Source organism: Trichomycterus rosablanca, chromosome 4, assembly GCF_030014385.1.
Source record: "Trichomycterus rosablanca isolate fTriRos1 chromosome 4, fTriRos1.hap1, whole genome shotgun sequence".
Classification (NCBI taxonomy): Eukaryota; Metazoa; Chordata; class Actinopteri; order Siluriformes; family Trichomycteridae; genus Trichomycterus; species Trichomycterus rosablanca.
This window is the reverse complement of record NC_085991.1, coordinates 33,578,046-33,602,148: the sequence shown is the minus strand read 5'-3', so window position 1 is coordinate 33,602,148 and position 24,103 is coordinate 33,578,046. Positions and strand designations below refer to the sequence as shown.

The 24,103-nt window shown below is 37.8% G+C and overlaps 2 protein-coding genes across 2 annotated transcripts in view; one reads left to right on the top strand and one right to left on the bottom strand.

Moving 5' to 3' along the window:
• Positions 1–1,738: 1,738 nt before the first annotated feature.
• On the top strand, positions 1,739–6,881 carry si:ch211-212k18.15 (uncharacterized protein LOC563681 homolog). The gene is made up of 4 exons (XM_062993574.1): positions 1,739–1,814; positions 4,538–4,638; positions 5,805–5,978; positions 6,352–6,881. Exons 1-4 carry the CDS (start codon positions 1,739–1,741, stop codon positions 6,799–6,801), a joined length of 801 nt encoding a protein of 266 aa, XP_062849644.1. The 3' UTR covers positions 6,802–6,881.
• An 8,798-nt stretch (positions 6,882–15,679) lies between these two features.
• Positions 15,680–24,103, bottom strand: part of znf638 (zinc finger protein 638) — a 61,236-nt gene continuing 52,812 nt past the window's right edge. Inside the window, exons 17-26 of the mRNA XM_062993573.1 lie at positions 23,577–23,705; positions 23,450–23,475; positions 21,136–23,296; positions 20,385–20,450; positions 19,491–20,297; positions 19,115–19,406; positions 17,724–18,020; positions 17,485–17,607; positions 16,865–16,986; positions 15,680–15,903 (exon numbers count right to left, since the gene is read on the bottom strand). Coding sequence (XP_062849643.1) covers positions 15,829–15,903; positions 16,865–16,986; positions 17,485–17,607; positions 17,724–18,020; positions 19,115–19,406; positions 19,491–20,297; positions 20,385–20,450; positions 21,136–23,296; positions 23,450–23,475; positions 23,577–23,705 — 4,098 coding nt within the window. The 3' untranslated portion in view covers positions 15,680–15,828. The remainder of the gene's footprint in view (positions 15,904–16,864; positions 16,987–17,484; positions 17,608–17,723; positions 18,021–19,114; positions 19,407–19,490; positions 20,298–20,384; positions 20,451–21,135; positions 23,297–23,449; positions 23,476–23,576; positions 23,706–24,103) is intronic.

Here is a 24,103-nt window from a genome sequence, read left to right as displayed (position 1 = left end):
GCTTCTTACATTTACTTTGACTTTTATTTCATTGCAGACAGGATGTCTGGTCAACTTCATTTCATTTATTAATAAACATCCATTCCTGCATTTAAGGTCTGCAACACATTCCAAAAAAAGTTGTGACAGTAAAGCATTTACCACTTTGTAATGTTGCCATTCCTTTTCACCACACTTAAAAGATGTTTTGGCACAGAGGATACCAAGCGATTTAATGTTTCAGGTTTTATTTTGTCCCATTCTTCCTGCAAACACGCCGTAAGATGTGCAACAGTACGGGGTCGTCGTTGTCACATTTTTCCTTTCAAAATTCTCCAGACATTCTGTATTAGGGACAGGTCAGTACTGCAGGCAGGCCAGTCCAGTACCCGTACCTGCCTTTGTAATGTGTGCAGCATGTGGTTTTGCATTGTCTTGTTGAAAAATGCATGGACATCCCTGGAAAAGATGATGTCTTGAAGGCTGCATATGTTGCTCTAAGATATCAATGTACTTTTCTGCATTAATGCTGCCATCACAGACATGTAAATGACCTTTTCCAAGGGCACTGACACAGCCCCATACCATGGCAGACCCTGGCTTTTGGACTTGTTGCTGATAACAGTCCGAATGGTCCTTTTCCTCTTTGGTCCGGAGCACACGGTGTCCGTTTTTTCCAAAAAAGACCTGAAATGCTGATTATCTGACCACAATACACATCTCCACTGTGTGACGGTCCATCCTAGATGCCTTTGAGCCCAGTGAAGTTGACGCCACATCTGGACATGGTTAACATAAGGCTTCTTTTTTGCACAGTATAGTTTTAAGTGGCATTTGTGCATGTAACTCAGTATTGTAGTGCTTGACAAAGGTTTGCCAAAGTAATCCCTTGCCCATGTGGTTATATCAGCTATTGTTGAGTGGCGGTTCTTGATGCAGTGCCGTCTGAGGGATCAAAGATCACGGGCGTTCAGCTTAAGCTTGCGCCCTTGGTCTTTACGCACTGAAATTCCTCCCGATTCTTTGAATTGTTTAATGATATTATGCACTGTAAAGGGATAAATATGCAAATCCCTTCCAATCTTTCTTTGAGGTACATTTCAATAATTTTCTCACACATTTGTTGACAAACTGGAGATCCTCTGATCATCTTTGCTCATAGCAGACTCAGCCTTTCCTTGGATGCTGCTTTTGTACCAAACCATGATTACAATCACCTGTTTACATCACCTGTTTGGAATCACATCATTATTTAGTTTTTTAACCTCATTACTAGCCGTAGATTGCCCCCGTCCCAACTTTTTTTGGAATGTGTCGCAGGCCAGACAAAACATGAAATATCTTGGGTTCAAACTGTCTACAATCAAATAAAATGTAATCAAAGTAAATGTAAGGAACACTGCGTTTTTATTTTATTTGCATTTTCCATACTGTCCCAACTTTTTCTGATTTGGGGTTGTATGTTTTTGGCATCAAGTGAACACGTATGAAGTCATTAAATGTGTGAGGCATGACATTTAAATAGTCAAACGTGCACTTGTAAAAACGCGTGAACAGTAATGTTTCTAAAAGTGTAAATGTAACTGACATAAATAAACACGTTTCACGTTTTAAAGGACACGTGTTCATACTATACTAGATTGACAAGCTTTCCGAGGTGGGACAGGGTTTCTGAGAAAGCACGTGAGTAAAGCGAAACTTAAACAGAACAGCACAAAACACAACTAACACAGCAGATGTCGCAGATCCTGAACAGACAATGACGGAGACAGAAAAGTGCTACGATCCCGCGAGGGACGGCGGCATTAAATTTGTTACTCGAAGAGATGATATTAGTAAGTACTTTATAATAACACATTTTATTTACGTACATTGTATTAAATATTTCATAACTACAAGGATATATGTGCAAACTACGTTTTCTGGCAAGTCAAGATAGCAAAGGTTTTGCATAGAATTGGACCAATCCCAAAACAGTTTTAACACGATTTTCTACGGCACAAAATGCTAATACTGGCATGAATTCGGATAATGGAATCTTAAATAAAATGCTAAATTCATTATCAATAATTTATACATAATAAATCTAACACTTTATTAGCATACAATCTTTATACTGTAGGCACATTACAACCAAATTACATTTTTAATTATTATCTTAAACTAGCAAGCTGAAACTATTTCACTGACAAATAACATTAAAACAATTTTTTTTCAACTAACCAGCTTGATAGCATTTTGTAAATATAAACAGATTTTACATTTGATTCCTGCTACATTCAAAAAAACGTTGGGCACAGGCAAAAGTGAAACTTTGTTATGCGAAGAGAAAGCCATTAATCTCTGAAAGACAGTGTGTTGTGTCAGATGAGGCCACATTCCAACTTGTGTTCAGAAAAAAATAGACATTAAGTTGTTGATGTCAAAGACAAACAGGCACCTGCCATTGCATATATTAAGTGGCTTAATATATATAGGACTCTCTTTCTTGAGAAGTCTATGGTGTAAATAGTAGAAAAGGTAATGCAGCAGGGGACACTCACACAGACATGGGATGAACATGCAAACTCCACACGGATGCAGACCGCACTACTTGGGAATTGAATTTAGGGCCTTCTCACTCTACGGCGACATTGCTACCTACAGAGCCACAGTCCCCAACAAAGAATTTGATATCCACCCTCTGTTGATGTTCCACACAAGTTTGTGGCAAAAATATATATGACTACATGTGATTTGTCATTTAGAGTGCATCCGGAAAGTATTCACAGCGCTTCACTTTTCCCACATTTTGTTATGTTACAGCCAGAGCGGTAGAGAGAACAGAGTGGCGACACTCCCATAGAGAACCATTGTAAAGAGGGCGGGGACATTTTTCTGTGCAGCTTCCGGGTTGTGGGGCTAGTGAATAGTTCCAAACACAAACATGACAAGGTAATATTTAGCAATGCCTGTACCTTAATTACTAAAATAATTAATATATTGCTCCTGCATTAAGGCATACATTAGCAGTGGTGGACAGTAACTAAGTAAATGTAACTAGTTACTATACTTAAGTAGTTTTTTTTTGTCTATCTGTATTTCCATTTTGGGTGAGTTTTTACTTTAACTCCACCACATTTGGTAGTCAAATGTCTTACTTTTTTCTCCACTACATTATGAACAATCTGTGGTTCCTTTTGGTTTACAGCTTTATTCAAAAATGGATTAAATTCATTTTTTCCCTCAAAATTCTACACACAATACCCTATGGTGACAAAGTGAAAAAAGTTTTTTGCAAATTTATTAAAAATAAAACACAAAAATATAACATGTACATAAGTATTCACAGCCTTTGCTCAATACTTTGTTGAAGCACCTTTGGCAGCAATTACAGCCTCAAGTCTTTTTGAGTATGATGCTACAAGCTTGGCACATTTATTTTTGGGCAGTTTCTCCCATTCTTCTTTGCAGAACCTCTCAAGCTCTTTTCTCAGCTATTTTCATGCCTCTCCAGGGATGCTCAATCAGGTTCAAGTCTGGGCTCTGGCTGGGCCACTTAAGGACATTCACAAAGTTGTCCTGAAGCCACACCTTTGTTATCTTGGCTGTGTGCTTAGGGTCGTTGTCCTGTTGGAAGATGAACCTACTCCCCGGTCTGAGATCCAGAGTGTTCTGGAGCAGGTTTTCTTCAAGGATCTCGGTGTACTTAGCTGCATTAATCTTTCCCATTATCAGGACTAGTCGCCCGGTCCAGCTGCTAAAAAAACATCCCCACATCATGATGCTCCCACTGCCATGCTTCACTGTAGGAATGGTATTGGCAAGGTGATGAGCGGTGTGCCCTTTGGCAGTTCAATTTTTGTTTAATTAGACCAGAGAATTTTGTTTCTCATGGTCTTAGAGTCCACAGGTGCAAACTCCAGACGGGCTGTCATGTGACTTTTACTGAGGAGTGGCTTCCATCTGGCCACTCTACCATACAGACATCCCTGACTAGGGCCCATCTAACCCGATCGCTCAGATTGGCCAATCTCCTGGTGGTTCCAAACTTCTTTAATTTATGGATGATGGAGGTCACTGTGCTCATTGGGACTTTCAATGCTGCAGAATTTTTTCGATACCTTTCCCCAGATCTGTGCCTTGATAAAATCCTGTCTCGGAGGTCTACAGACAATTCCTTGGACTTCATGGCTTAGTTTGTTCTATGACATGCACTGTCTACTATGGGACTTTATATAAACAGGTGTGTGCCTTTCCAACTCCTGTCCAATCAGCTGAATTTACCATAGGTGGACTCCAATCCAAAGTTGTAGAAACATTTGAAGGATGATCAGTGGAAACAGGATGCACCTGAGCTCATTTTGAGTGTCATGGCAAAGGCTGTGAATACTTCTGTAAATGTTATATTTTTGTATTTTATTTCTAATAAATTTTAAACTTTTTACCCATTTTGGAATAAGGCTGTATCATAACAAAATGTGGGAAAAGTGAAGCGCTGTGAATATTTTCCAGATGCACTGTACATAAATAGCACTTATTGTCACCTTCAAATGTATGTTCTTTTTTCTACTTTTAGCCCTTGACGATGATCCCAACACCATGAGAGCCGAGATGTCATGTGGCCATGCTGTCACATCAGAATCCCTTACTGCCTGGTGTCGCAGTGTTCTGGACAAGGTGGAATTCTTAATTATTTGACATTTAGCATTGAATAAAATAAGGAAAAGGTCATTCCTATGCTCATACAAAATGTCATGCTAGTGAGCAAATACATTTGTCATATTATAACAATACCTGCTGTTAAAGAAAAAATAGCCATGATTTTGGCATTGAAATGCAGTGTTTGGGCTTCGGGACACATTTGCTTAAATGTATTTTTTGAAGACTGAAAGATTAAATACTGAATATATTGATCCAAATAACACCAAACTGTTGTCATGTACATATGGGCAGAAAAGCGCCAAACCCAAAATTCATTTTAGAGTTATAAAACCAGACAAATAACGAACTAAGGACATGCATTCCTGAGAATTGCCTTTCTTTGCTTGTCACTGCCCACTGCTCCAGTGACCTGTTGGGGGAAAAAAGCTGGAAACTAAAATATTGTAGCCAAAGATAAGTTCATGAACAGATTTAAATGTTTTTATATAAAACTTATTCATCTCCTGGCCTGTTTTGATCTTAAAATGTAATGTAGATAAAGAAATATAGTGTATATAAAATAGAGCAGGGAATGCACTTCTGTGAATGCATTAGGCTTATATATTTTAAACAGTAGACCTTTTTTTTTTTTGATCAGAGCATATGCAAATATTCTTTTAGGCGAGCATTTAATCTTTTTCCCTTACTCTGGCCTCTGTTCCATGTGGTGTTTTTTCTTTTTATTTATGCATTTTCTCCTTTTTCTCCCAATTTAGCATTGCGTTCGAGGAGAGTATATTGCTGCTTACGCCTCCTCCAACACGTACGCAGTCCTTTCGGACCCCTTCTTTTTGCCCATGCTGTCTGCACAGGCGCCTCGGTCCATTTACCAGGGTTCTTGCAGTGTTTGAAGACCCCACCCACTTTAGTTCGGTCATCCCACCCCACCCATCAGACATGGTGGCCAATTATTGTCTACTGCAGGTACTGCCAATTGTGCCCGCTAGATGGCACCTAACTGACTGGGTGGCAGAGCTGAGATTCGAACTGAGGTGTTCAGAATCTCAGTGATGGTGTGCAAGCGGAATATCCTACTGTGCCACCTGGGCACTGTTCCATGTACTTTTTAATGGGTGCAGCTGCCCAGTGTTTGTCACAAACAATTGCAGCCTACACATTTTATCGCAGCTTTTTGCACACAGGGTCAGTACAAGTTCCTGTGTCCAGCTCTAAAGGATGGAACAACTCAGAGGTGTGGAGCTGAGTGGCCGTACATGGAAGTGCGGAAGATAGCATTACTGACTGATGAGGAGCAGAATCACTTTGAGGAGACCATGGCTAGGCTGGCAGCAGCCAAGTACTGTGAATACAACTCAGTGAGTACTTTGTCAAAGGTCTATAAATTCTTTTAATGTTATAGGTATTTAAATTTTACAGAGAGCATTTTATTCCTATACACTAAACTGCCAAGAGTATATGGACACCTGACCAGAACCAGGGGCATTAATAAGTCCCTCCTACTTTGCAGCTATAATAGCATCCACACTTCTGAAAAAGGTTTTCACAATATTTTGGCTTTAACAAATTATTGCCACATGGTGAAAAGCCCATTTAGTACACATGCAGTATTTAATGGTATTCAAATTAATAGTATTTACTTTACCTATATACTGTAGTATACATGTAGTATTTAATTGTATAAAATTACTAACACTACTTAATAGTATTTTTTGTCTTTTTTTGTTTAAGTGCCCTGGTTGCAAGTCATTTGTTGAGAGGCAGGATTTGACCAACCTTTGTGTACGCTGTACCATCTGCACAGCAGTAACTGGTAAGCGCTATGAGTTCTGCTGGCAGTGCATGAACACTTGGAAAGGACTAGGACCTCGCTCAGACAAGTGCGACAACAGTGGATGCATCAATCTCAAAATTGAAAAGTTGTCGCAATGTAAAGATATTATACTTCCAGCAGTTCAAAAACTCAAGGTTCCCTCTCTGAGAGCTTGTCCTACATGTGGCAACTTGGTGGAGCATGACACGACTGGGTGCAAGAACATTATATGTAATCGCTGTCAGGTTGAATTCTGTTTTTCTTGCTTAAAACTCACTCCTGATTGCAAAAAAACAAGCTCATACTTTGGGGCTTGTGCAGCTGGAGTGGCTCCTCGGCAAACATCCATTCCGACCTGGAAAAAGTAGCCAACTAAATGTTGGCAATAAAGTTTTTTGTAGTTTTAAATGTTTGTTATTATCTATAAGCATCATTTTACTGTCTTAATGGTTTATATACATTTAGCATCACATATAAAAGCTCTGTTTTTCAATAAACTTGGTTCATGAAAGATTCTCTGAAGAATGTAGGCACCTACAATGTTGGCAAAGAAAGTTTTTGAGCACTTTTAAATGTCAGCTATTATATATAAGCATTATTTTACTGTTTTAATGCACTGTATACATTAAGCATCACCTAATGAAGTTATGTTATTCAATAAACATGACATTGCTTTGTTCTTGAAAGATTCACTAGTTAAAATTCAATTGTTTTTAATATTGCAAATAAGATGGGCATTTCAGTGAAGCACAATTAACTACTATCTTAAACAGTGTAAGCAAAGCAAGAGTATCATAAGACTAAGGAAATAGCATAAAGCCCAGCTGGCTAGTTTACATTCCTTTGCTGGTAATGTCCCCCAAACACCACATTTAGTACTAAGAAAAATAAGACAGACTCCCTCGCCTGAAGGCTAGCATCTAATAATGCTATGGCAACATGGAAAAACACAACCTGTTGCTGTATATATCACCAAAATATTACCATTTTGAGCTTAAATAAACAAACATTAACTGCAACTTCTTGTTGCAATATCTTGTTTACTAGTTTTAATACATTTTAATACATTAAAAATAATATTAAATAAATATTCATAAACAACTGAGAATATAAGGGTGTAGACAAGACACGTTCTATGACACACCCTTCTACTTAGAATTGTTTACAGGAAATCACCTGACACTGGAAATTCCCAAAGTAACATAACAGTGTTTTAAATAATGTGGCCTTAATCACCTTAGGAAAAGTGATAGTAAACCCGACAACGCCACTCCCTGGTTATAAGGGGTGGGAGACCCCACTTAAACAACAACAGAAAAGGAATCTTCCCGACTGGTTCAATTAATCATGATATACATGAAACACACAGCTGATGTCTTAATACATGTTTATTGAGGAGGAAAGTCACACCGATAAAATTACACAGTTCAATTCTTTAAAACGAATAGGAAAACTCCAAAACCTCTTTCTGCTTCACAGAAGGGGGGGGAGGGGGGGGGGGGGGAGGGTGGCTGCTGCCCTCTACATAAAAGATATAAGGAAAAGCCAATCACCATCAAAATTTCCACTACAAAGATTTACCCCACAATCACGTGTATACATTTGACCAAATGATATATCAAGTGAAATACAAATCTTCAACACCTACCACACAATCACCGATACAATTTGGGCAGGAACCACTTACCGGCCTATCCGCGAACCACCACCGTTCACAAATCAGCTTACTATGTGGGTTTCAGAGAGAAGACAAAGAACATACATAGATCATAAGACATGCGAAAGTTAACACAGTAGTGGATTTGACTGCGCTGGGGATCTCTTACCCAAGACCCTGCTAAGTTCAGCAGTCACAAGCACCCCCTTGCATCTATACACTCAAGGGACTACAACCCATTATAGAAGGAGACATTGCACATTACTCAATAGGTCTTAAGCATCAATACATATTGCACAATCCCACATCATCACCATCAATTCATAACACTTGGGTTAACAAAACATGAACCCGCAAGAATAGGACAATAAAATATAAAAGAAACAAAAGCGGAAGAAAACAGTGGCTACACCAATCTCTGCTCTACTATCCTGTCCAGTCCCTCCTTTGTGCCAGCTACTTCAGCTCTGTGGATGCCCTGGGAGAACTTCCTCCCTCATCAGCCTCAGTCATTTGCTAAAACACAAGTCCATAATGAATGGAAGCTACAAGTTAGCCTATCTGCTAACAGTATGTAAACTATCCCCCGCTATATATACATACATATACACACTGCACAGGTAGCTTGCACTGCAATGCTATTTAACTCAACAAAAGAGCATAAATACCTTTACGATTCACCCTTGCTCCTCGATGCTACTCAGTGGAAAACAGCCACTCACCAGCACTGCACCCAACTACAGGGCAAATAATAATACATTAGGCATCTACCTCTCAGAATTTAACCATCACTACACACCTGCAATCTACTAGAGATGCATAAAATAAACTCACATACCGTTTCTAGTGCATTTGTAGCCGTAAATCGGAACAATCCAGACTGCTGCGGCGTTCTACACACGTTTTTTCCAATAATGCCGGTCCACTACGGATCGCACAAGGGCTCTTTTATAAATCGCGTTTCTCCCCAGCTTCAACAGATTGTCTCTTCCCCAGGGTCCTAGTGCTCCATTTACCTCCCTGTGGCTAAACCCTAGTACCACAGGCTACAATAACAACAATCAAGAAGTAAAGGTCAGGCTGCATGTATTGAATGTTAACAAGTTACAGTATCACACAAGATAATAAAAAGCAGTTGGATGGAGCAACTAGATTTTCTGCATATGTTAATTGCAACAATCATTCCAGCAAGTTTCAATGAATGTTTACACATGTTGATTTCTGCCATGTAGGAATACATGAACAGCTTTAGTAGTTTTACAATATAGAACTAAACTCCACAATACTGATCAACAAATCCCTGCCAATTTTTAAATTATGTTTAGCTGTCATGGCTACAGAAAGTCTGTTGCCATCATGAACTGGGTTAATGAGCTGGTCTGTTAACAATGTGGCAATGTTAACACAATTGTGCCAACTATGGCAGGTTTAACTTTATTAACAAATATTGAATAAACCACTGAGAATAATACAAATAAGTATTAAAATTCCACTAATCTGTATACATGACAACCTTTGGTTTCACTTATAATAAAAAAACACCTTAAGAAAAAACATCACCTGACATTATGGAATTTCCCTCGAGAACAGCTTGTTTTTTATACTTTCACAAGCTACTTGTAACAACAATACCCAATTAACAACAAGCACATTTAATGCATTATTTGGTTAGATTGTATTAGTTAATGTACAAGATGTATTTTGAAGAGTTTTTTATTTACACTGAAGCAAATATACCAAATAACTGATGCAAATTTTACAGTTAAACTAATCACAGCAGTTTTATATTTACACAATCTGATTTCAGCCCTGAAATTGTACTTCAGTGGTTTTAGTAGCTGTAATTTTGAAATCATGTGTAGGTTTACATTTAAACATGATTTATTTATTGATGGTTATTAAACAGTGTTATCCTAATTGAAGCTGCAGTGTTTCAGTACAGTTTGAAGAGATGGAAAGAAACCATTTTCTTGTTTTTTGATGTACACATGCTCAGTCTAAAGCATGCTCCATACCTGTCAAGTTTTGGATTTAAAAATAAGGGAAATTTTCCGCCGCGCGCTTCGAGCCGTCCCACCAGCCCAACCGAGGTTCAGTATCCCTTACATTTTAAGACAGGTTTACAAGAAATCTAAAAATAACCACCTGTGAACCACTTACAAACTACAATTAGATGATCAGAACCTGATAGGCCTACCTTTGTTGACACTGAAATGCTGTGGACATTCCTACATATGTAATTCTTATAATACAGCCTAAATGAAAACAGTTACAAACCTTACAGAATGCATAACTCTGCCCCATCCTGCTCCTCTTTAGAAAGGTAAATTTGATGTCCCATTTAGATATTTACATGCAGTCTTTACTTTTTTGGCAGGAATGCCCTCTCTCTCCTTGCATCCATCCATCTCTCCCTGTTCCAGGTTTGTTCCTGCTGTCCGCACTGACCTCGTGAGAACTGCCACTTGCAGCAGCCTGGGTGGCAGTTCTCGCGAGGTTAGTGACATTTCAGTTTGGAGAGGCACAGGAATGTTTTTTTTTATTATAATTGTAGTATTGTGTAAAGGAAACATAAAAATACTTACCTGTAATGGGGAGCTGAACCTGTGGGAGGCACTGTTACCTTTTGTTATTGTTGTGGTGCGGTTAAAGGAGGGTCAGAAGAAAGTTACCGTTCTGAGAGTTTGCACATGACTTTATTGCTTATCTGAGATTTGTTGGTTAATAATAAAGACACTTAAATATATTATATTTGGTAGTGATGATTGAAGATACCACAATAAAATAATACGGGAAATTTACGGGAAAATACTAATACGGGAAGACGGCGGGAAAGAGGGGTAAAATACGGTAGTTTCCCGGCCAAAACGGGAGACTTGACAGGTATGATGCTCTTGTATTACAACCCCTGGCAAAAATTATGGAATCACCACTCTTGGAAGATGTTCTTTCAATTGTTTAATTTTGTAGAAAAAAAATAAATCACAGACATGCCACAAAACTATCATTTATCAAACTGTCAACCCTCTGGCATTAAGAAACAATAAAAAAAAGAAACAAATATAATAGTTGTGGTCAGTCACAATTGCTTTTTTTTAGATCAAGTAGAGGAAAAAAATATGGAATCACTCAAATCTGAGGAAAAAATTATGGAATCATTAGAAAACACTGCACCATTATTACTTTGTTGCACCACCTCTGGCTTTTATAATGGTTTAAACTCTCTGAGGCATGGAGTTAACTAATGACAAACAGTATTCTTCATCAATCTGCCTTCAACTGTCTCTTGCTGTTGCCAGATCAGCTTTGCAGGTTGGAACCTTGTCATTGACCATTTTCTTCAATTTCCACCAGAGATTTTCAAATGGATTGAGATCCGGACTATTTGCAGGCCATGCCATTGACATTATATGTTTTCTTGAAGGAAAGTTTTCACGTCCTTTGCCCTATGGCAAGATGCATTATCATCTTGAAAAATGAAGTCATCACCACCAAACATCCTTTCAACTGATGGAATAAGAAAAGCATCCAAAATTTCAATGTGGACTTTGGCATTTATTGAAGACCATCTCCCCTGTGCCTTTACCCGACATGCAGGCCCATATCATCAACAACTGTGGAAATTAACATGTTTTCTTTAGGCAGTTATCTTCATAAATTTAATTGGACAGACACCAAACAAAAGTTCCAGCATCATCACCTTGCCCAATGCAGATTCGCGATTCATCACTGAAGATCACTTTTATCCAGTCACCCACAGTCCACGATTGCTTTTCTTTAGCCTACTTTAACCTTGTTCTTTTCTTTTTAGGTGTTAATGATGGCTTTTGTTTGGCTTTTCTGTAAGTAAATCCCATTTCTTTTAGGTGATTTCTTACAGTTCAGTCACAGACATTGACTCCACTTTCCGGCCACTTGTTTCTCATTTGTTTTGTTGTTCCTTTTTTTGTTTTCAAGACATATTGCTTTAAGTTTTCTATTTTGATGCTTTGATGTCTTACTTGGTCTACCAGTATGCTTCCCTTTTACAACCTTCCCATTTTGTTTGTGCTTGGTCCAGATTTTAAACACAGCTTACTGGGAACAACCAACATCTTTTGCGACATTCCACAATGATTTATCTTCTTGAAGGAGTTTTATAATCCTCTCATTTGTTTCAACTGACATATCTTGTGTTGGAACCATGATTCATGACAATCTGCTTTGTGCAATAGGTCTCCGAGGTGTAAGCACTCTTTTCAAACTGAAGAATAATTAGCAAATCTAATCTGCTGCAGATGTTTTGTTTTTAAACTGCAAATTACAGAGTGATTCCATAATTTTTTCCTCAGATTTGAGTGATTCCATATTTTTTTCCTCTACTTGATCTAAAAAAAGCAATTGTGACTGACCACAACTATTATATTTGTTTCTTTTTTTTATTGTTTCCTAATGCCAGAAGGTTGACATTTTGAAAAATGATAGTTTTGTGGCATGTCTGTGATTTATTTTTTTTCTACAAAATTAAACAATTGACAGAACATCTTCCAAGAGTGGTGATTCCATAATTTTTGCCAGGGGTTGTAGTAATAATTTGGTTAAAAAATGATCCAGCAGCTAAATATCTCAGCGTGACAAAGAAGCTTCTCGTTAAGCAATACAAATAAAAGAGCACATGTTGCTATTCACACACTGTTCATGTAGAGTTGTTCAGTTGAAAATGTATTTCACTAAACAATTGTGACCAGAAATTCTAACCTACAGAATAAATGTTATGTCTTTAATGATTTTATGATGGATAGGGCTATAGTGTATGGAGCCTTTCCAAAACTGATTGCACAATAGACTGGGTGCCAATCCATTGCACAGGCAGAAAAGTGACAAACTGAACCCAGGTACGATATGATACCAACACTGTATGATACCAACAATACCTGCTGCCCTGAACTTAACACACACATGACATACAGTATATTTAACTGGTGAATATGATTTTTTTATTATAAGACAGGAGTATATACAAACAGTATCAGACCATGAAATGCTGTTATACAACCCCTGGCAAAAATTATGGAATCACCACTCTTGGAAGATGTTCTGTCAATTGTTTAATTTTGTAGAAAAAAAATAAATCACAGACATGCCACAAAACTATCATTTTTCAAAATGTCAACCATCTGGCATTTAGAAACAATAAAAAAGAAGAAACAAATATAATAGTTGTGGTCAGTCACAATTGCTTTTTTTAGATCAAGTAGAGGAAAAAAAATATGGAATCACTCAAATCTGAGGAAAAAATTATGGAATCACTGTAATTTGCAGTTTAAAAACAAAACATCTGCAGCAGATTAGATTTGCTAATTATTCTTCAGTTTAAAAAGAGTGCTTACACCTCGGAGAGCTGTTGCGCAAAGCAGATTGTCATGAATCATGGTTCCAACACAAGATATGGCAGTTGAAACAAATGAGAGGATTATAAAACTCCTTCAAGAACATAAATCATTGTGGAATGTCGCAAAAGATGTTGGTTGTTCCCAGTAAGCTGTGTTTAAAATCTGGACCAAGTACAAACAAAATGGGAAGGTTGTAAAAGGGAAGCATACTGGTAGACCAAGTAAGACATCAAAGCATCAAGATAGAAAACTTAAAGCAATATGTCTTGAAAACAGAAAATGCACAACAAAACAAATGAGAAACAAGTGGCCGGAAAGTGGAGTCAATGTCTGTGACTGAACTGTAAGAAATCACCTAAAAGAAATGGGATTTACTTACAGAAAAGCCAAACAAAAGCCATCATTAACACCTAAAAAGAAAAGAACAAGGTTAAAGTAGGCTAAAGAAAAGCAATCGTGGACTGTGGGTGACTGGATAAAAGTGATCTTCAGTGATGAATCGCGAATCTGCATTGGGCAAGGTGATGATGCTGGAACTTTTGTTTGGTGTCTGTCCAATGAAATTTATGAAGATAACTGCCTAAAGAAAACATGTTAATTTCCACAGTTGTTGATGATATGGGCCTGCATGTCGGGTAAAGGCACAGGGGAGATGGTCTTCAATAAATGCCAAAGTCCACATTGAAATTTTGGATGCTTTTCTTATTCCATCAGTTGAAAGGATGTTTGGTGATGATGACTTCATTTTTCAAGATGATAATGCATCTTGCCATAGGGCAAAGGACGTGAAAACTTTCCTTCAAGAAAACATATAATGTCAATGGCATGGCCTGCAAATAGTCCGGATCTCAATCCATTTGAAAATCTCTGGTGGAAATTGAAGAAAATGGTCAATGACAAGGTTCCAACCTGCAAAGCTGATCTGGCAACAGCAAGAGACAGTTGAAGGCAGATTGATGAAGAATACTGTTTGTCATTAGTTAACTCCATGCCTCAGAGAGTTTAAACCATTATAAAAGCCAGAGGTGGTGCAACAAAGTAATAATGGTGCAGTGTTTTCTAATGATTCCATAATTTTTTCCTCAGATTTGAGTGATTCCATATTTTTTTCCTCTACTTGATCTAAAAAAAAGCAATTGTGACTGACCACAACTATTATATTTGTTTCTTTTTTTTATTGTTTCTTAATGCCAGAGGGTTGACAGTTTGATAAATGATAGTTTTGTGGCATGTCTGTGATTTTTTTTTTTTCTACAAAATTAAACAATTGAAAGAACATCTTCCAAGAGTGGTGATTCCATAATTTTTGCCAGAAGTTGTACCTGTTGTAGGTTGTCTTGTGTGCAATAGGACAATCAATACAACAGTATTTCTTTCATTTGCTGCAAGCTGTAATCCAGAAGAACCCTTAATAATTTTTTCTAATAAAACAAAAACTTCTGAGATGATAAATTAGCAGTTCCCCGGTCTGCTGCCAAGGAGGCTGAGTATTAGCACAAAGTTTAAAACAGTTAACCACTACACGTTTTGGTATGCTCTTTAGCACACAGAATTTTGTGCTCCAACAAGTTAGTTAGATTTCTATGAATATAAATTTATTAATCTATTAATAGAATGCTTTATTGAATCTATTAATAGATGCTTAAAAATCCACAAAAAACCCCAATTTTCTCTTAATGTAGTCGTATCCATTTACCTGATCGTTTTTCACCTCTACTACTGCAGACCTCCACTCCCTCCTCACTAAAGGGGGTCAGAATTAACACACCTTCTCAGACACGTGTGCAGTAGCGACCAAAATAGTTAATACTCAAATAATACCACAGACTCATGAGATTACACTTCTCCCTTATTAGACATTATTGCATTTTGGTGATTTTGTCAATGACAGACTGACTATTAATTCCAACTGTGTGACATACTGTACTTACAATGTACAGATTTTGTTAGGACTTGGTTAAGAACAAATGACTAATTTAGGACAATCACAATTGTTGAATCCATACAGTATGCTAAACTTCCTTAAACATATCCATGCCGACAAATAAAAATACTTTGTAATACCCATCATGTTTGAATACAAAACAAGAGTTTAAATGCTTTGTCAATATTTATTTGTAATATATTGTGCAAAAGATCCAAAATAAAATCTCACTGTAACATGTACAATAGTGTGAATTAAGAGAAAGAGAAAATAAAAATGAAATAAAAGCACAATTGTTTACTAAAATGTATTTATTTGTTGGGTAAAAGAAGTTATTAGAGAAGTTCTCTTTTAGAAAACTTAAGAAACCAACTAAATTTTAACAACAAAACATTAGACCTTTTAAATTGTATTAACACAGACAATAGCCATTTGTTTATACTTAATCAGATGTTGAACTTTGAGTTGATGTGCAAGTTGAGCTGCCAGTTTTTGTCTTTAGCTTTTCATAATATTTCTGAAAGATTAAAAAACATAGTTAAAATTGTTTTATTTAATTAACACAACAGTCATAACTAAACTGATTCAAAATCTAAAAACCATCAACCTTATATCGGTTGTATATAAAAAGTAAAACTTAATCACCTTGTAATAAAAATACCTTGTGATAGTAACTATCACAGTCTATAACCCTGTGTATGAATAGCTTATACAGTAGATTCAGAATGTATTCAGAGTGATCTCCCATGGGAAAGCTGTAGCCTAGCGGTTAAGGTACTGAACTAGTAATCCAAAGGTTGATGGTTCAAGCCCCACCACTGCCAGGTTGTGGGAGCAAGGCCCGTAACCCTCAATTGCTCAGACTGTATACTGGTAACTGTAATGTAAGTCGCTTTGGATAAAGGCGTCTGCTAAATGCCAAAAATGTAAATGTAATGACAAATTGAAAAGGGCTTTTTAATTAATTACTGAAATCTATTCACAAAAGTATTTGAGCTCTTTATTTAATACTTTGTAGAAGCCTAATTACTGTCTTCTGGGATACATATCTACAAGCTTTGCACACCAGGATTTGGGTAGTTTATGCCATTCTTTCAAGCTCTGTCTGATTAGTGAGCACATGTAATCTCACAGATTTAAGCGGGTTTAATTCTGAATGTGCTTAAATGACCCTGCCAAAGCCCAGACACCCAAAGTCATTCCAGCAGTTCTTACTATAAAGAATTCTTTATTTACTATAAATCAACACTTCAATGGCCAATTAATAGTGGAACAACCTGAAGGTAAGCCCAGACTTTTACATCAAACCAGACATACACCAGCCAACACTGATTCACACATTGCATACACAAGACAGATATGTTTAATTTTATAATCCTATTCTAAAGCCAGATCTAATTTTCTAGATACAAACTGTCACAAAACAGTCATTAGTACGTATTAGTATAAACCATTGCAGAAGCATCTGTACATTTTACCTGCATGTTCTGATAATGCCGCAAGCTGCTGCAGTGGGTTTTCTTTGCAGTCTCTTCATTTCCATAAAAGAGAGAGCAGAGCTTACAGAAGAAACCTGTCTTGGGCACCACAAAGTCTACACCTGAATGATGCACACAAAAGAACAAGAGTTAAGCTTTTTAAGATGAGACTTAGAGAAAAAGGTAACTTACCTTTAAAACTTTTAACCATCCTGTTATTTATACACATGCTGCCCCAATATTTAACCCTATATCTTACTAGGAGTAGTGTCATAATGTAGGCCATATTATTTTTTTCCTAATACTTCCTTGTGAAGTAAAAAAACACAATCTTGCTTATAGATTTTATGAATAAGATTTTAATGAATAAGCAGACACACTTCTGAATTATTTACACTATTAAAAAGCAGTGTGTAAAATGTATGATTTTATTTAGTTTATGATTTTATGGCATGCAAGTGTTAAGTTGTATTAAGTCCTCAAACTATTACATCTGATTGCTTGTGTATCTAATTATTGAAAACATCATTTTGCATGTCTTGATTGCATGTCTTGTTTTTCTGAATTATGCCAGCATCAAACATCAAGTACAACCAAAAAGTTTGGGGCAGTTATCTTACCAATAGGGTTATCTGGGGTAAATGGGGGAAGACTGAAGTCCTCATTTATGACTGGTTTTGAGCAGGTTCTCTTAGATTGAGGCTCCTGATTTAGCTCAGAATGTCGTCTCAGTTTTGATTCCTCTACATTAAGAGAAAAACAAACAAAGTAAATGCAAAGAAAGAGACAAAGATTTAAGTAAATGTTGGGATTATAAAACAGTTCGGCACTGATTTCATTGAAAAAATTGATATATTGCCTTTAATTGAAGCCCTTTTTTTAGTCACACGTTCAGGAGCAGCAGTGTCTTTGTTATTGAGCTGATTTTCCAGTCTGCTGACACCAGGCTTCTTATCTTTTGTTCCAGAGGAAACAACTTCCATCATAGATGAGTCTGTAGTTTCTACAGCTGTCACATCATGACATTGCTTCTGTTTTTTGGTGGCAGACTTTGTAACTGAAGATGACTCCTCTTTTACAGTGGCTGTCTTGGGTGATTCTTCTTTCTGTTTACCGTTTGTTGATTTCCCTGCCTTGCCTCTGACAGACTTCCTCACTAGAAACACAAGACAATACCGTAGGGTTCATATTGTTACTAAAATTACAGACTAGTATAAATGCATTTTAAAAGAAAAAGAATTACCACACATCCAAGTAGCACTTAGTTCACAATTATATTATATTTTGGATCTGGCCCATGTGTGTCTAGGGTGGGTCTGGGGTGCATTTCTGCATTTCTTATAGATTTACAGCAAGTCATCTGTTGGACACTGATCATAAAAAAGTTTAAGGTCATGATGGGGATAGATAGCAGCCTCTTTAAAATACCTCTTTTACATATACATATGCACCAGGAACTTTACTGAAACACCTGTCTTAATTGTATATTCATTGTTTACCGTTACTCGTTACACAAGGTTCATCAGTTCACAAGGTTATATCAAACACAGTCTTGGACAATTTAGTTTCTCCAATTCACCTCACTTGCATGTCTTTGGACTGTGGGAGGAAACCGGAGCACCCAAAGGAAACCCACACGGACACGGGGAGAACTTGCAAACTCCACACAGAAAGGACCAGGACCGCCCCAACAGGGGATCAAACCCAGGACCTTCTTGCTGTGAGGCGACAGTGCTACCCACTTTGCCACCGTGCTGCCCACAGAGGAAGATAACCCAAGTAATTAATTACTATTTTTTTTTTTATTACTATTCTACTACTATTCAGTGTACTTTCTTTACTCACTCTCAATGTGTCAATCTATCTTCCTTTAGTCTTTTATTAGTGGATGCTGATCACAGGACGCTGTTGACTACCCAGCACTTACAGACGTGTTTAAAAATCCCAACAACACAGTTGCACCTACTACACTCTTATCAGTACAATAGACACTACAGCTTAACTAGCATGTGAGTGTCAAAGAAAAACAATCCATCACCCAAATAATATCTGGACTGCGTAGAGTGGTTTTAAAGTGTACAAAGCAAAAAATGAACTAGTCAGTAATTGTATGTCCACACAGTGCATCTATATGGAAGATGTATCTTATAAAATGGCCAATCAACATTTAAATAATACAGGTGTTCCTAATAAAGTGCTTAATAAGTGTATACGCAATTCTGTTTTTCAGATCTGTGGCAAACACTGTACCTGCTGTTTGTCGAGTTCGCTTCTTAGGCCTTCCAACCTTTTTGGAGACTGGTGCCACTTCATCTAATGTCTCTTTGGCATCCTCTTCTTCCTCACATATTTCATCCACAGTAACAAACTTCATTCTGGGTAAGTCGTCTACATCACAGGCATCTTGGTCAAGCAAACACAATCCTCCAGTTACATCTGGTTGGGCTGATGTTTCGGCTTTAGGGCCGTCACGCTTGATTTGATTCTCTCTGATCTCGTCTGTTTCCTCATCCCCTTCCGCCTCATCCAGTGTAAGTAGAGTCTAGAAAATGGCAAAAACAAGTGTGATGGAACCCAAGTGAACACAACTTTAAATGAACAGCAATAAACAATGTACAGTACTTACATCAGGGTTAAAAGAGCCCTCGTCTTCCTCATCTTCATCTGCATTGATTTCATCAAGAGTGACCAGGCCCTGAAGTGCGTTCTTTAGCTGTTCATCCTCAGCTTCTGCATAATCATCATCTCCCACCTCATCAAGAGTTAAAAGTGCTTCAGGATTTTCACCAGTATGGCACCCCAACAGCTCCTCCAACCCAGGTTCAGTGAAATCTTCTGTAGAAACCTCATCAAGAGTCACCAGGGCCTCTTGTAATGAACGTTCTGTATTCTTCAGCTCCGAAGCTGCCGTGTCAGACTCAGCTGACTTGGACTTCGGTTCCACTACTTCAGACATTTGGGATTGATCTTTGAATGCTGAAACTGAGGAATCAACATGGTTGGGACCGTCATGTTTGAGAAGCTGATCATCTGGGATGGCCTCTTTGATGGAAACAGTGGTTTCAGAAATTTCAGCAATGCTCTCCTTACTGTCTTCCTTTACTGTCTCACCAACAGCAGCTTGATGAACTGAGTCTTTAAGCTCCATTTCCACTGTGTTTGCAACTTCCTGAGACTCTGTCTTAGCTTTTCCAGATGTTCTGGTTCTTTGTGGTGTTGACGCTGGAGTGCTCCTAGTCTTTTTTGCATTGGCCCTGGACAAAGGTTTCTTTTTAGGTGCTGAGCTGTTTGAATTACCTTGAGACACCTTTGCTTTAGATGATGATGATTTAGTACATTTAGAAGGAGTGTGCTCTACATCTACAACCTCATCCACTGTAACAAACTCATCTAAGTTGAAGGGGAACGGTTCATCAAAATCTTCTTCTTTAGGCTGAAAAAGAACGTTATAAATAATAATAAAACAATATCTTATCTATCTTAAAGGAATATAAATCACAATTCAGTTATTTTAGCATACCTCTTCAATTTTCTTGGCTTTTGAATCACCCCGTAAGGATCGAGTACTTCTGCTGGTGCTGCGACTCTATACAGACACACAGTCATCCAATATAAAAAAAAAATAATTAATGACTGCATCAGTCTTAACAAACTTTAAACTAGACACTTTAAATGATAAAACAAGTTTAAATGAGTTCTCATTTATTTAAATACAATCTTACTTAATTGTTTAGTAGTAGCCCCACAATTTAAAACACATAATTACAACTTTAGATAGTTAACATTAGCATAAGGCAAACAGACCAGTAGCTAAGATTTATTGTACAAGCTCAGTTTAAATTTGAACCGCTTGCACCATCCCTGCTCTGACAGAGCATGTCCCCTCCAAAACTAATGTACTTGCCATTTGCTTCTTTTCACCTGCCATAGGCAGACTCAGAGTTGTAGAGCATAGAGACAAGCTATGCCCTTTTCTCTGATATCCACAGAAGTCACATTTGCAGCAGCAATGAGCAACCCCACCGACATCAGATAGTCAATTGTGTCAAACACCTGAGTTTTGAACATGAGAATGGTCATCATGTTTTCTTTTAAACGTATTTATAAAAGGTCACCTCTAAAATGGAATGCCCGCCACACCAACTGTTTGTTTGTGGATTCTAAACTGTTTATCTCAGCTTTAAAAATGAAAAATTAGTAATTTCATTCAACAATTTTATAAGAAGATATCTTTTTACAAGCCTTTGAAATGTCTGAATTGTCCCTCTTACCTTGCAGTCTTCCTCCTCACGCTCCCTTGATCGCTTTAAGGTTGGGCTGCTATCTGCTCTGCTTTTGCGAGACCCCGAAGAAGAGCTTGATCTTTCACGCATAAAGTTTAGAGACTTTTCTTCTAGACTACTCTTGTCCCTTTGTCTGGATAAGGATTCTCTTTTTGGTGATTTGTTTTTATCATGTTGGCTTCTAGATCCAGAACTTTGAGATTTTCTTTCCTTGTCTGACTGGGTCTTTCGACTGTCAGAGGTAATTTTTTTATCTGCTGACTTATCTGAAGTGATGGGCTTCTTTGAGCCTGACGAGCCCTTTTCCGAGACTTTTTCTGCAGCATTCTCCACCTCAGTTATTCCGTGTTTTTCCTCAGCTCGTTTTAAAGATGACTGTAAACGGCACTGATGGACAGCTGCCTCCAGGGCCTTCAAGATCTCCTGCGTTACTGGTGGAAAGTCCAGTGGAACGTCATCAAAATTTTCTGATTGTTTTTTATTAGACTGCTGGTTTTGCTCAGAAGACTGCAAGGTGGTTTTAGTTAGAACTGGATTACACAACTTGAATTCATCCAGACTTTGAATCTCATTCTGGTCCAATGTATCCTGTGGCTCCAGGTTGTTCTCTGCAATCTCAATACCAGGTGCAGGATTCTCTGTGGGGACTCTCTCAGACTCTGTTTCCACAACTACAGAAGACGTGATGGTGTTTTCTACATTATTCAAAACCTCTGTTTCTACTAGTGAAGAAATATCAACGCTGCCATCCGTTGATTTAGTGTTTTCAATTACATTCTGTTCTACAGTCATGCTTTCAGCATGTTCAGCTTTTTCAATGTGTGGTTCTTCAGATTGTTTGGCTTCCTCCGAGGGTGATGTCATCTCAACTTGTCCTGTTGTCTCCATTGGCAGTTTCACAGCTTGCTCAGTTGTCACTATTGACGATGTTTCAGTAACTTGTTCGGTTGTATCTTCTGGCAAGTTCTCAGCCTGCTTAGTGGTCTCCTTGGACGTTGTATCAGATTGTTCAATAACTTGTTCAGTTGTATGCTCTGGCAAGTTCTCAGCCTGCTCAATTGTCTCCACTGACGTTGTTTCAGATTGTTTAGTAACTCGCTCAGTTGTATCCTCTGGCAAGTTCTCAGCTTGCTCAGTTGTCTCCATTGACGTTGTCTTAGACTGTTTGGTAACTTGCTCAGTTGTATCCTCTGACATGTTCTCAGCTTGCCCAGCTGTCTCCATGGACATTGTCACCGATTGTTTAGTAACTTGTTCAGTTCTATCCACTGGCAAGTTATGAGCTTGCTCTGTTGTCTCTATGGACTTAGATGTCTCAGATTGTTTAACAACTTGTTCGGTTGTATCCGCTGGCAATTCTTCACCTTGCTCAGTTGTCGCCATTAAAGATTTTTCAGCATGTTCAGTTGTCTCAGTGGGTGAGGTCTGAGACTGTTTGACCACCTCCACTGATGACTTCTCAGCTTGTTTGGTTGTCTCTAATGGCAATTTCTTAGGTGGTTCAGTTGTTTCTGTTAGCAACGTCTCAGCTTGCCCAGCTGTCTGTATGGGTGATGTCTCAGACTGTTTGACTGTGTCCATTGGCAATTTGTCAGCATAATCAGTTGTGTCCATGGATATATTTTTAACTTCTATTCCTGCTTCTTCAGCAAGAGCTGTTGTGTTTACAAGAGCATTTTGAGATTGCTCTGTTACGTCCATAAGAAATGTCTCTTCTTCAGGTGTAACTTGGGGCAAACCACTATTCACTGATTTTGTTTCCTCTGTCTCCACGACAGTTATGTTTTCAGTTTGGATGACTTCAACCCTAGTTTCACTCTCAGTAGTGTCAGCTGAAGAGGTGTCAATTTTAGAATTGCTGCTTTCACGCAAATTTGACTCTTTGACTGTAATTGCTAATTCAGCAGAAGACTGTTCTGCAACAGCACTGGTGACCATTTCATTTGTTGCTTTACTTTCTGTTTTGTTTTCATTATTTTCAGCACATTTTGTGGTCTCTTTTAAGATCTCTTTCCTGCCATCAGCATCAGCTGTGGCTGAGGTTGATGTGGGGGCTGTATCTGAGACAACAACTGCATTGGTTGCCTGGGCTGTGTTAGGTTTAGCTTTACCTTGTGCTTTAACCCCTGCCTTGGTACCTGGTTTACACCTAACAGGAAAAAAAAACATATGTCTAAAACAGTTGTTAAGATTGTGTACATAAATTATTAAGAGTTATTAAATTGCTAATTATATTTTAATTAAATATAAATTATAAACAAAAAATGTGTCAGTATATTGCAGATTCTAAGCTTTTGCTTACCCTGTAGCCACAGATTTCGCTTTTATCTGTATAAAAAAAGAACCTTATCACCACCAGTGATCAGTTTATAATACATTAATAAAATAACTATTAAACCCTTAAAAACTTTAAAAAAACAAAGCAATACCTGGCTAGAAGACTTGAATACTCTGACAAGTTTAACAGAGATCGAATGATTCTGTATGATGCAAGGAAATTTGAGAAACCGACTACAAACAGATTTGGCAATACTAGCAGAATCCATTTCAAAAATTATCTGTAAAGAAGAAAAAAAAATCATTCGATTAGCAGTTTCTTAAACAGATAAACAGAGGTTCATTTATTTTTCCTTATTATGGATTTCTTGTGTCCTTTCCTGACTGCTAGCCCTTCCTTAATTTTTACTGTTAGGCTTACTTAAAGTCCCGAGGTGTTCCTGTCTCTTGAGCTCTTATAAAACACCAGGAGAAGAATCATTCGTTATATCTTGTGCACAAGATAAGCTCCCAGTCAAAGTATAAATGAAATTATGAAAGTGTGTGTGTGTGTGTGTGTGTGTGTGTGTGTGAAATGGCTAAACTAAGCGTGAGAGTTTCAGAGAGAAGATGAGTTGATAAACAAGAATAAAACTAGTCAAAGCAGTTCTATGGTTAGCCTTAAATCAGAAAAGCAAGG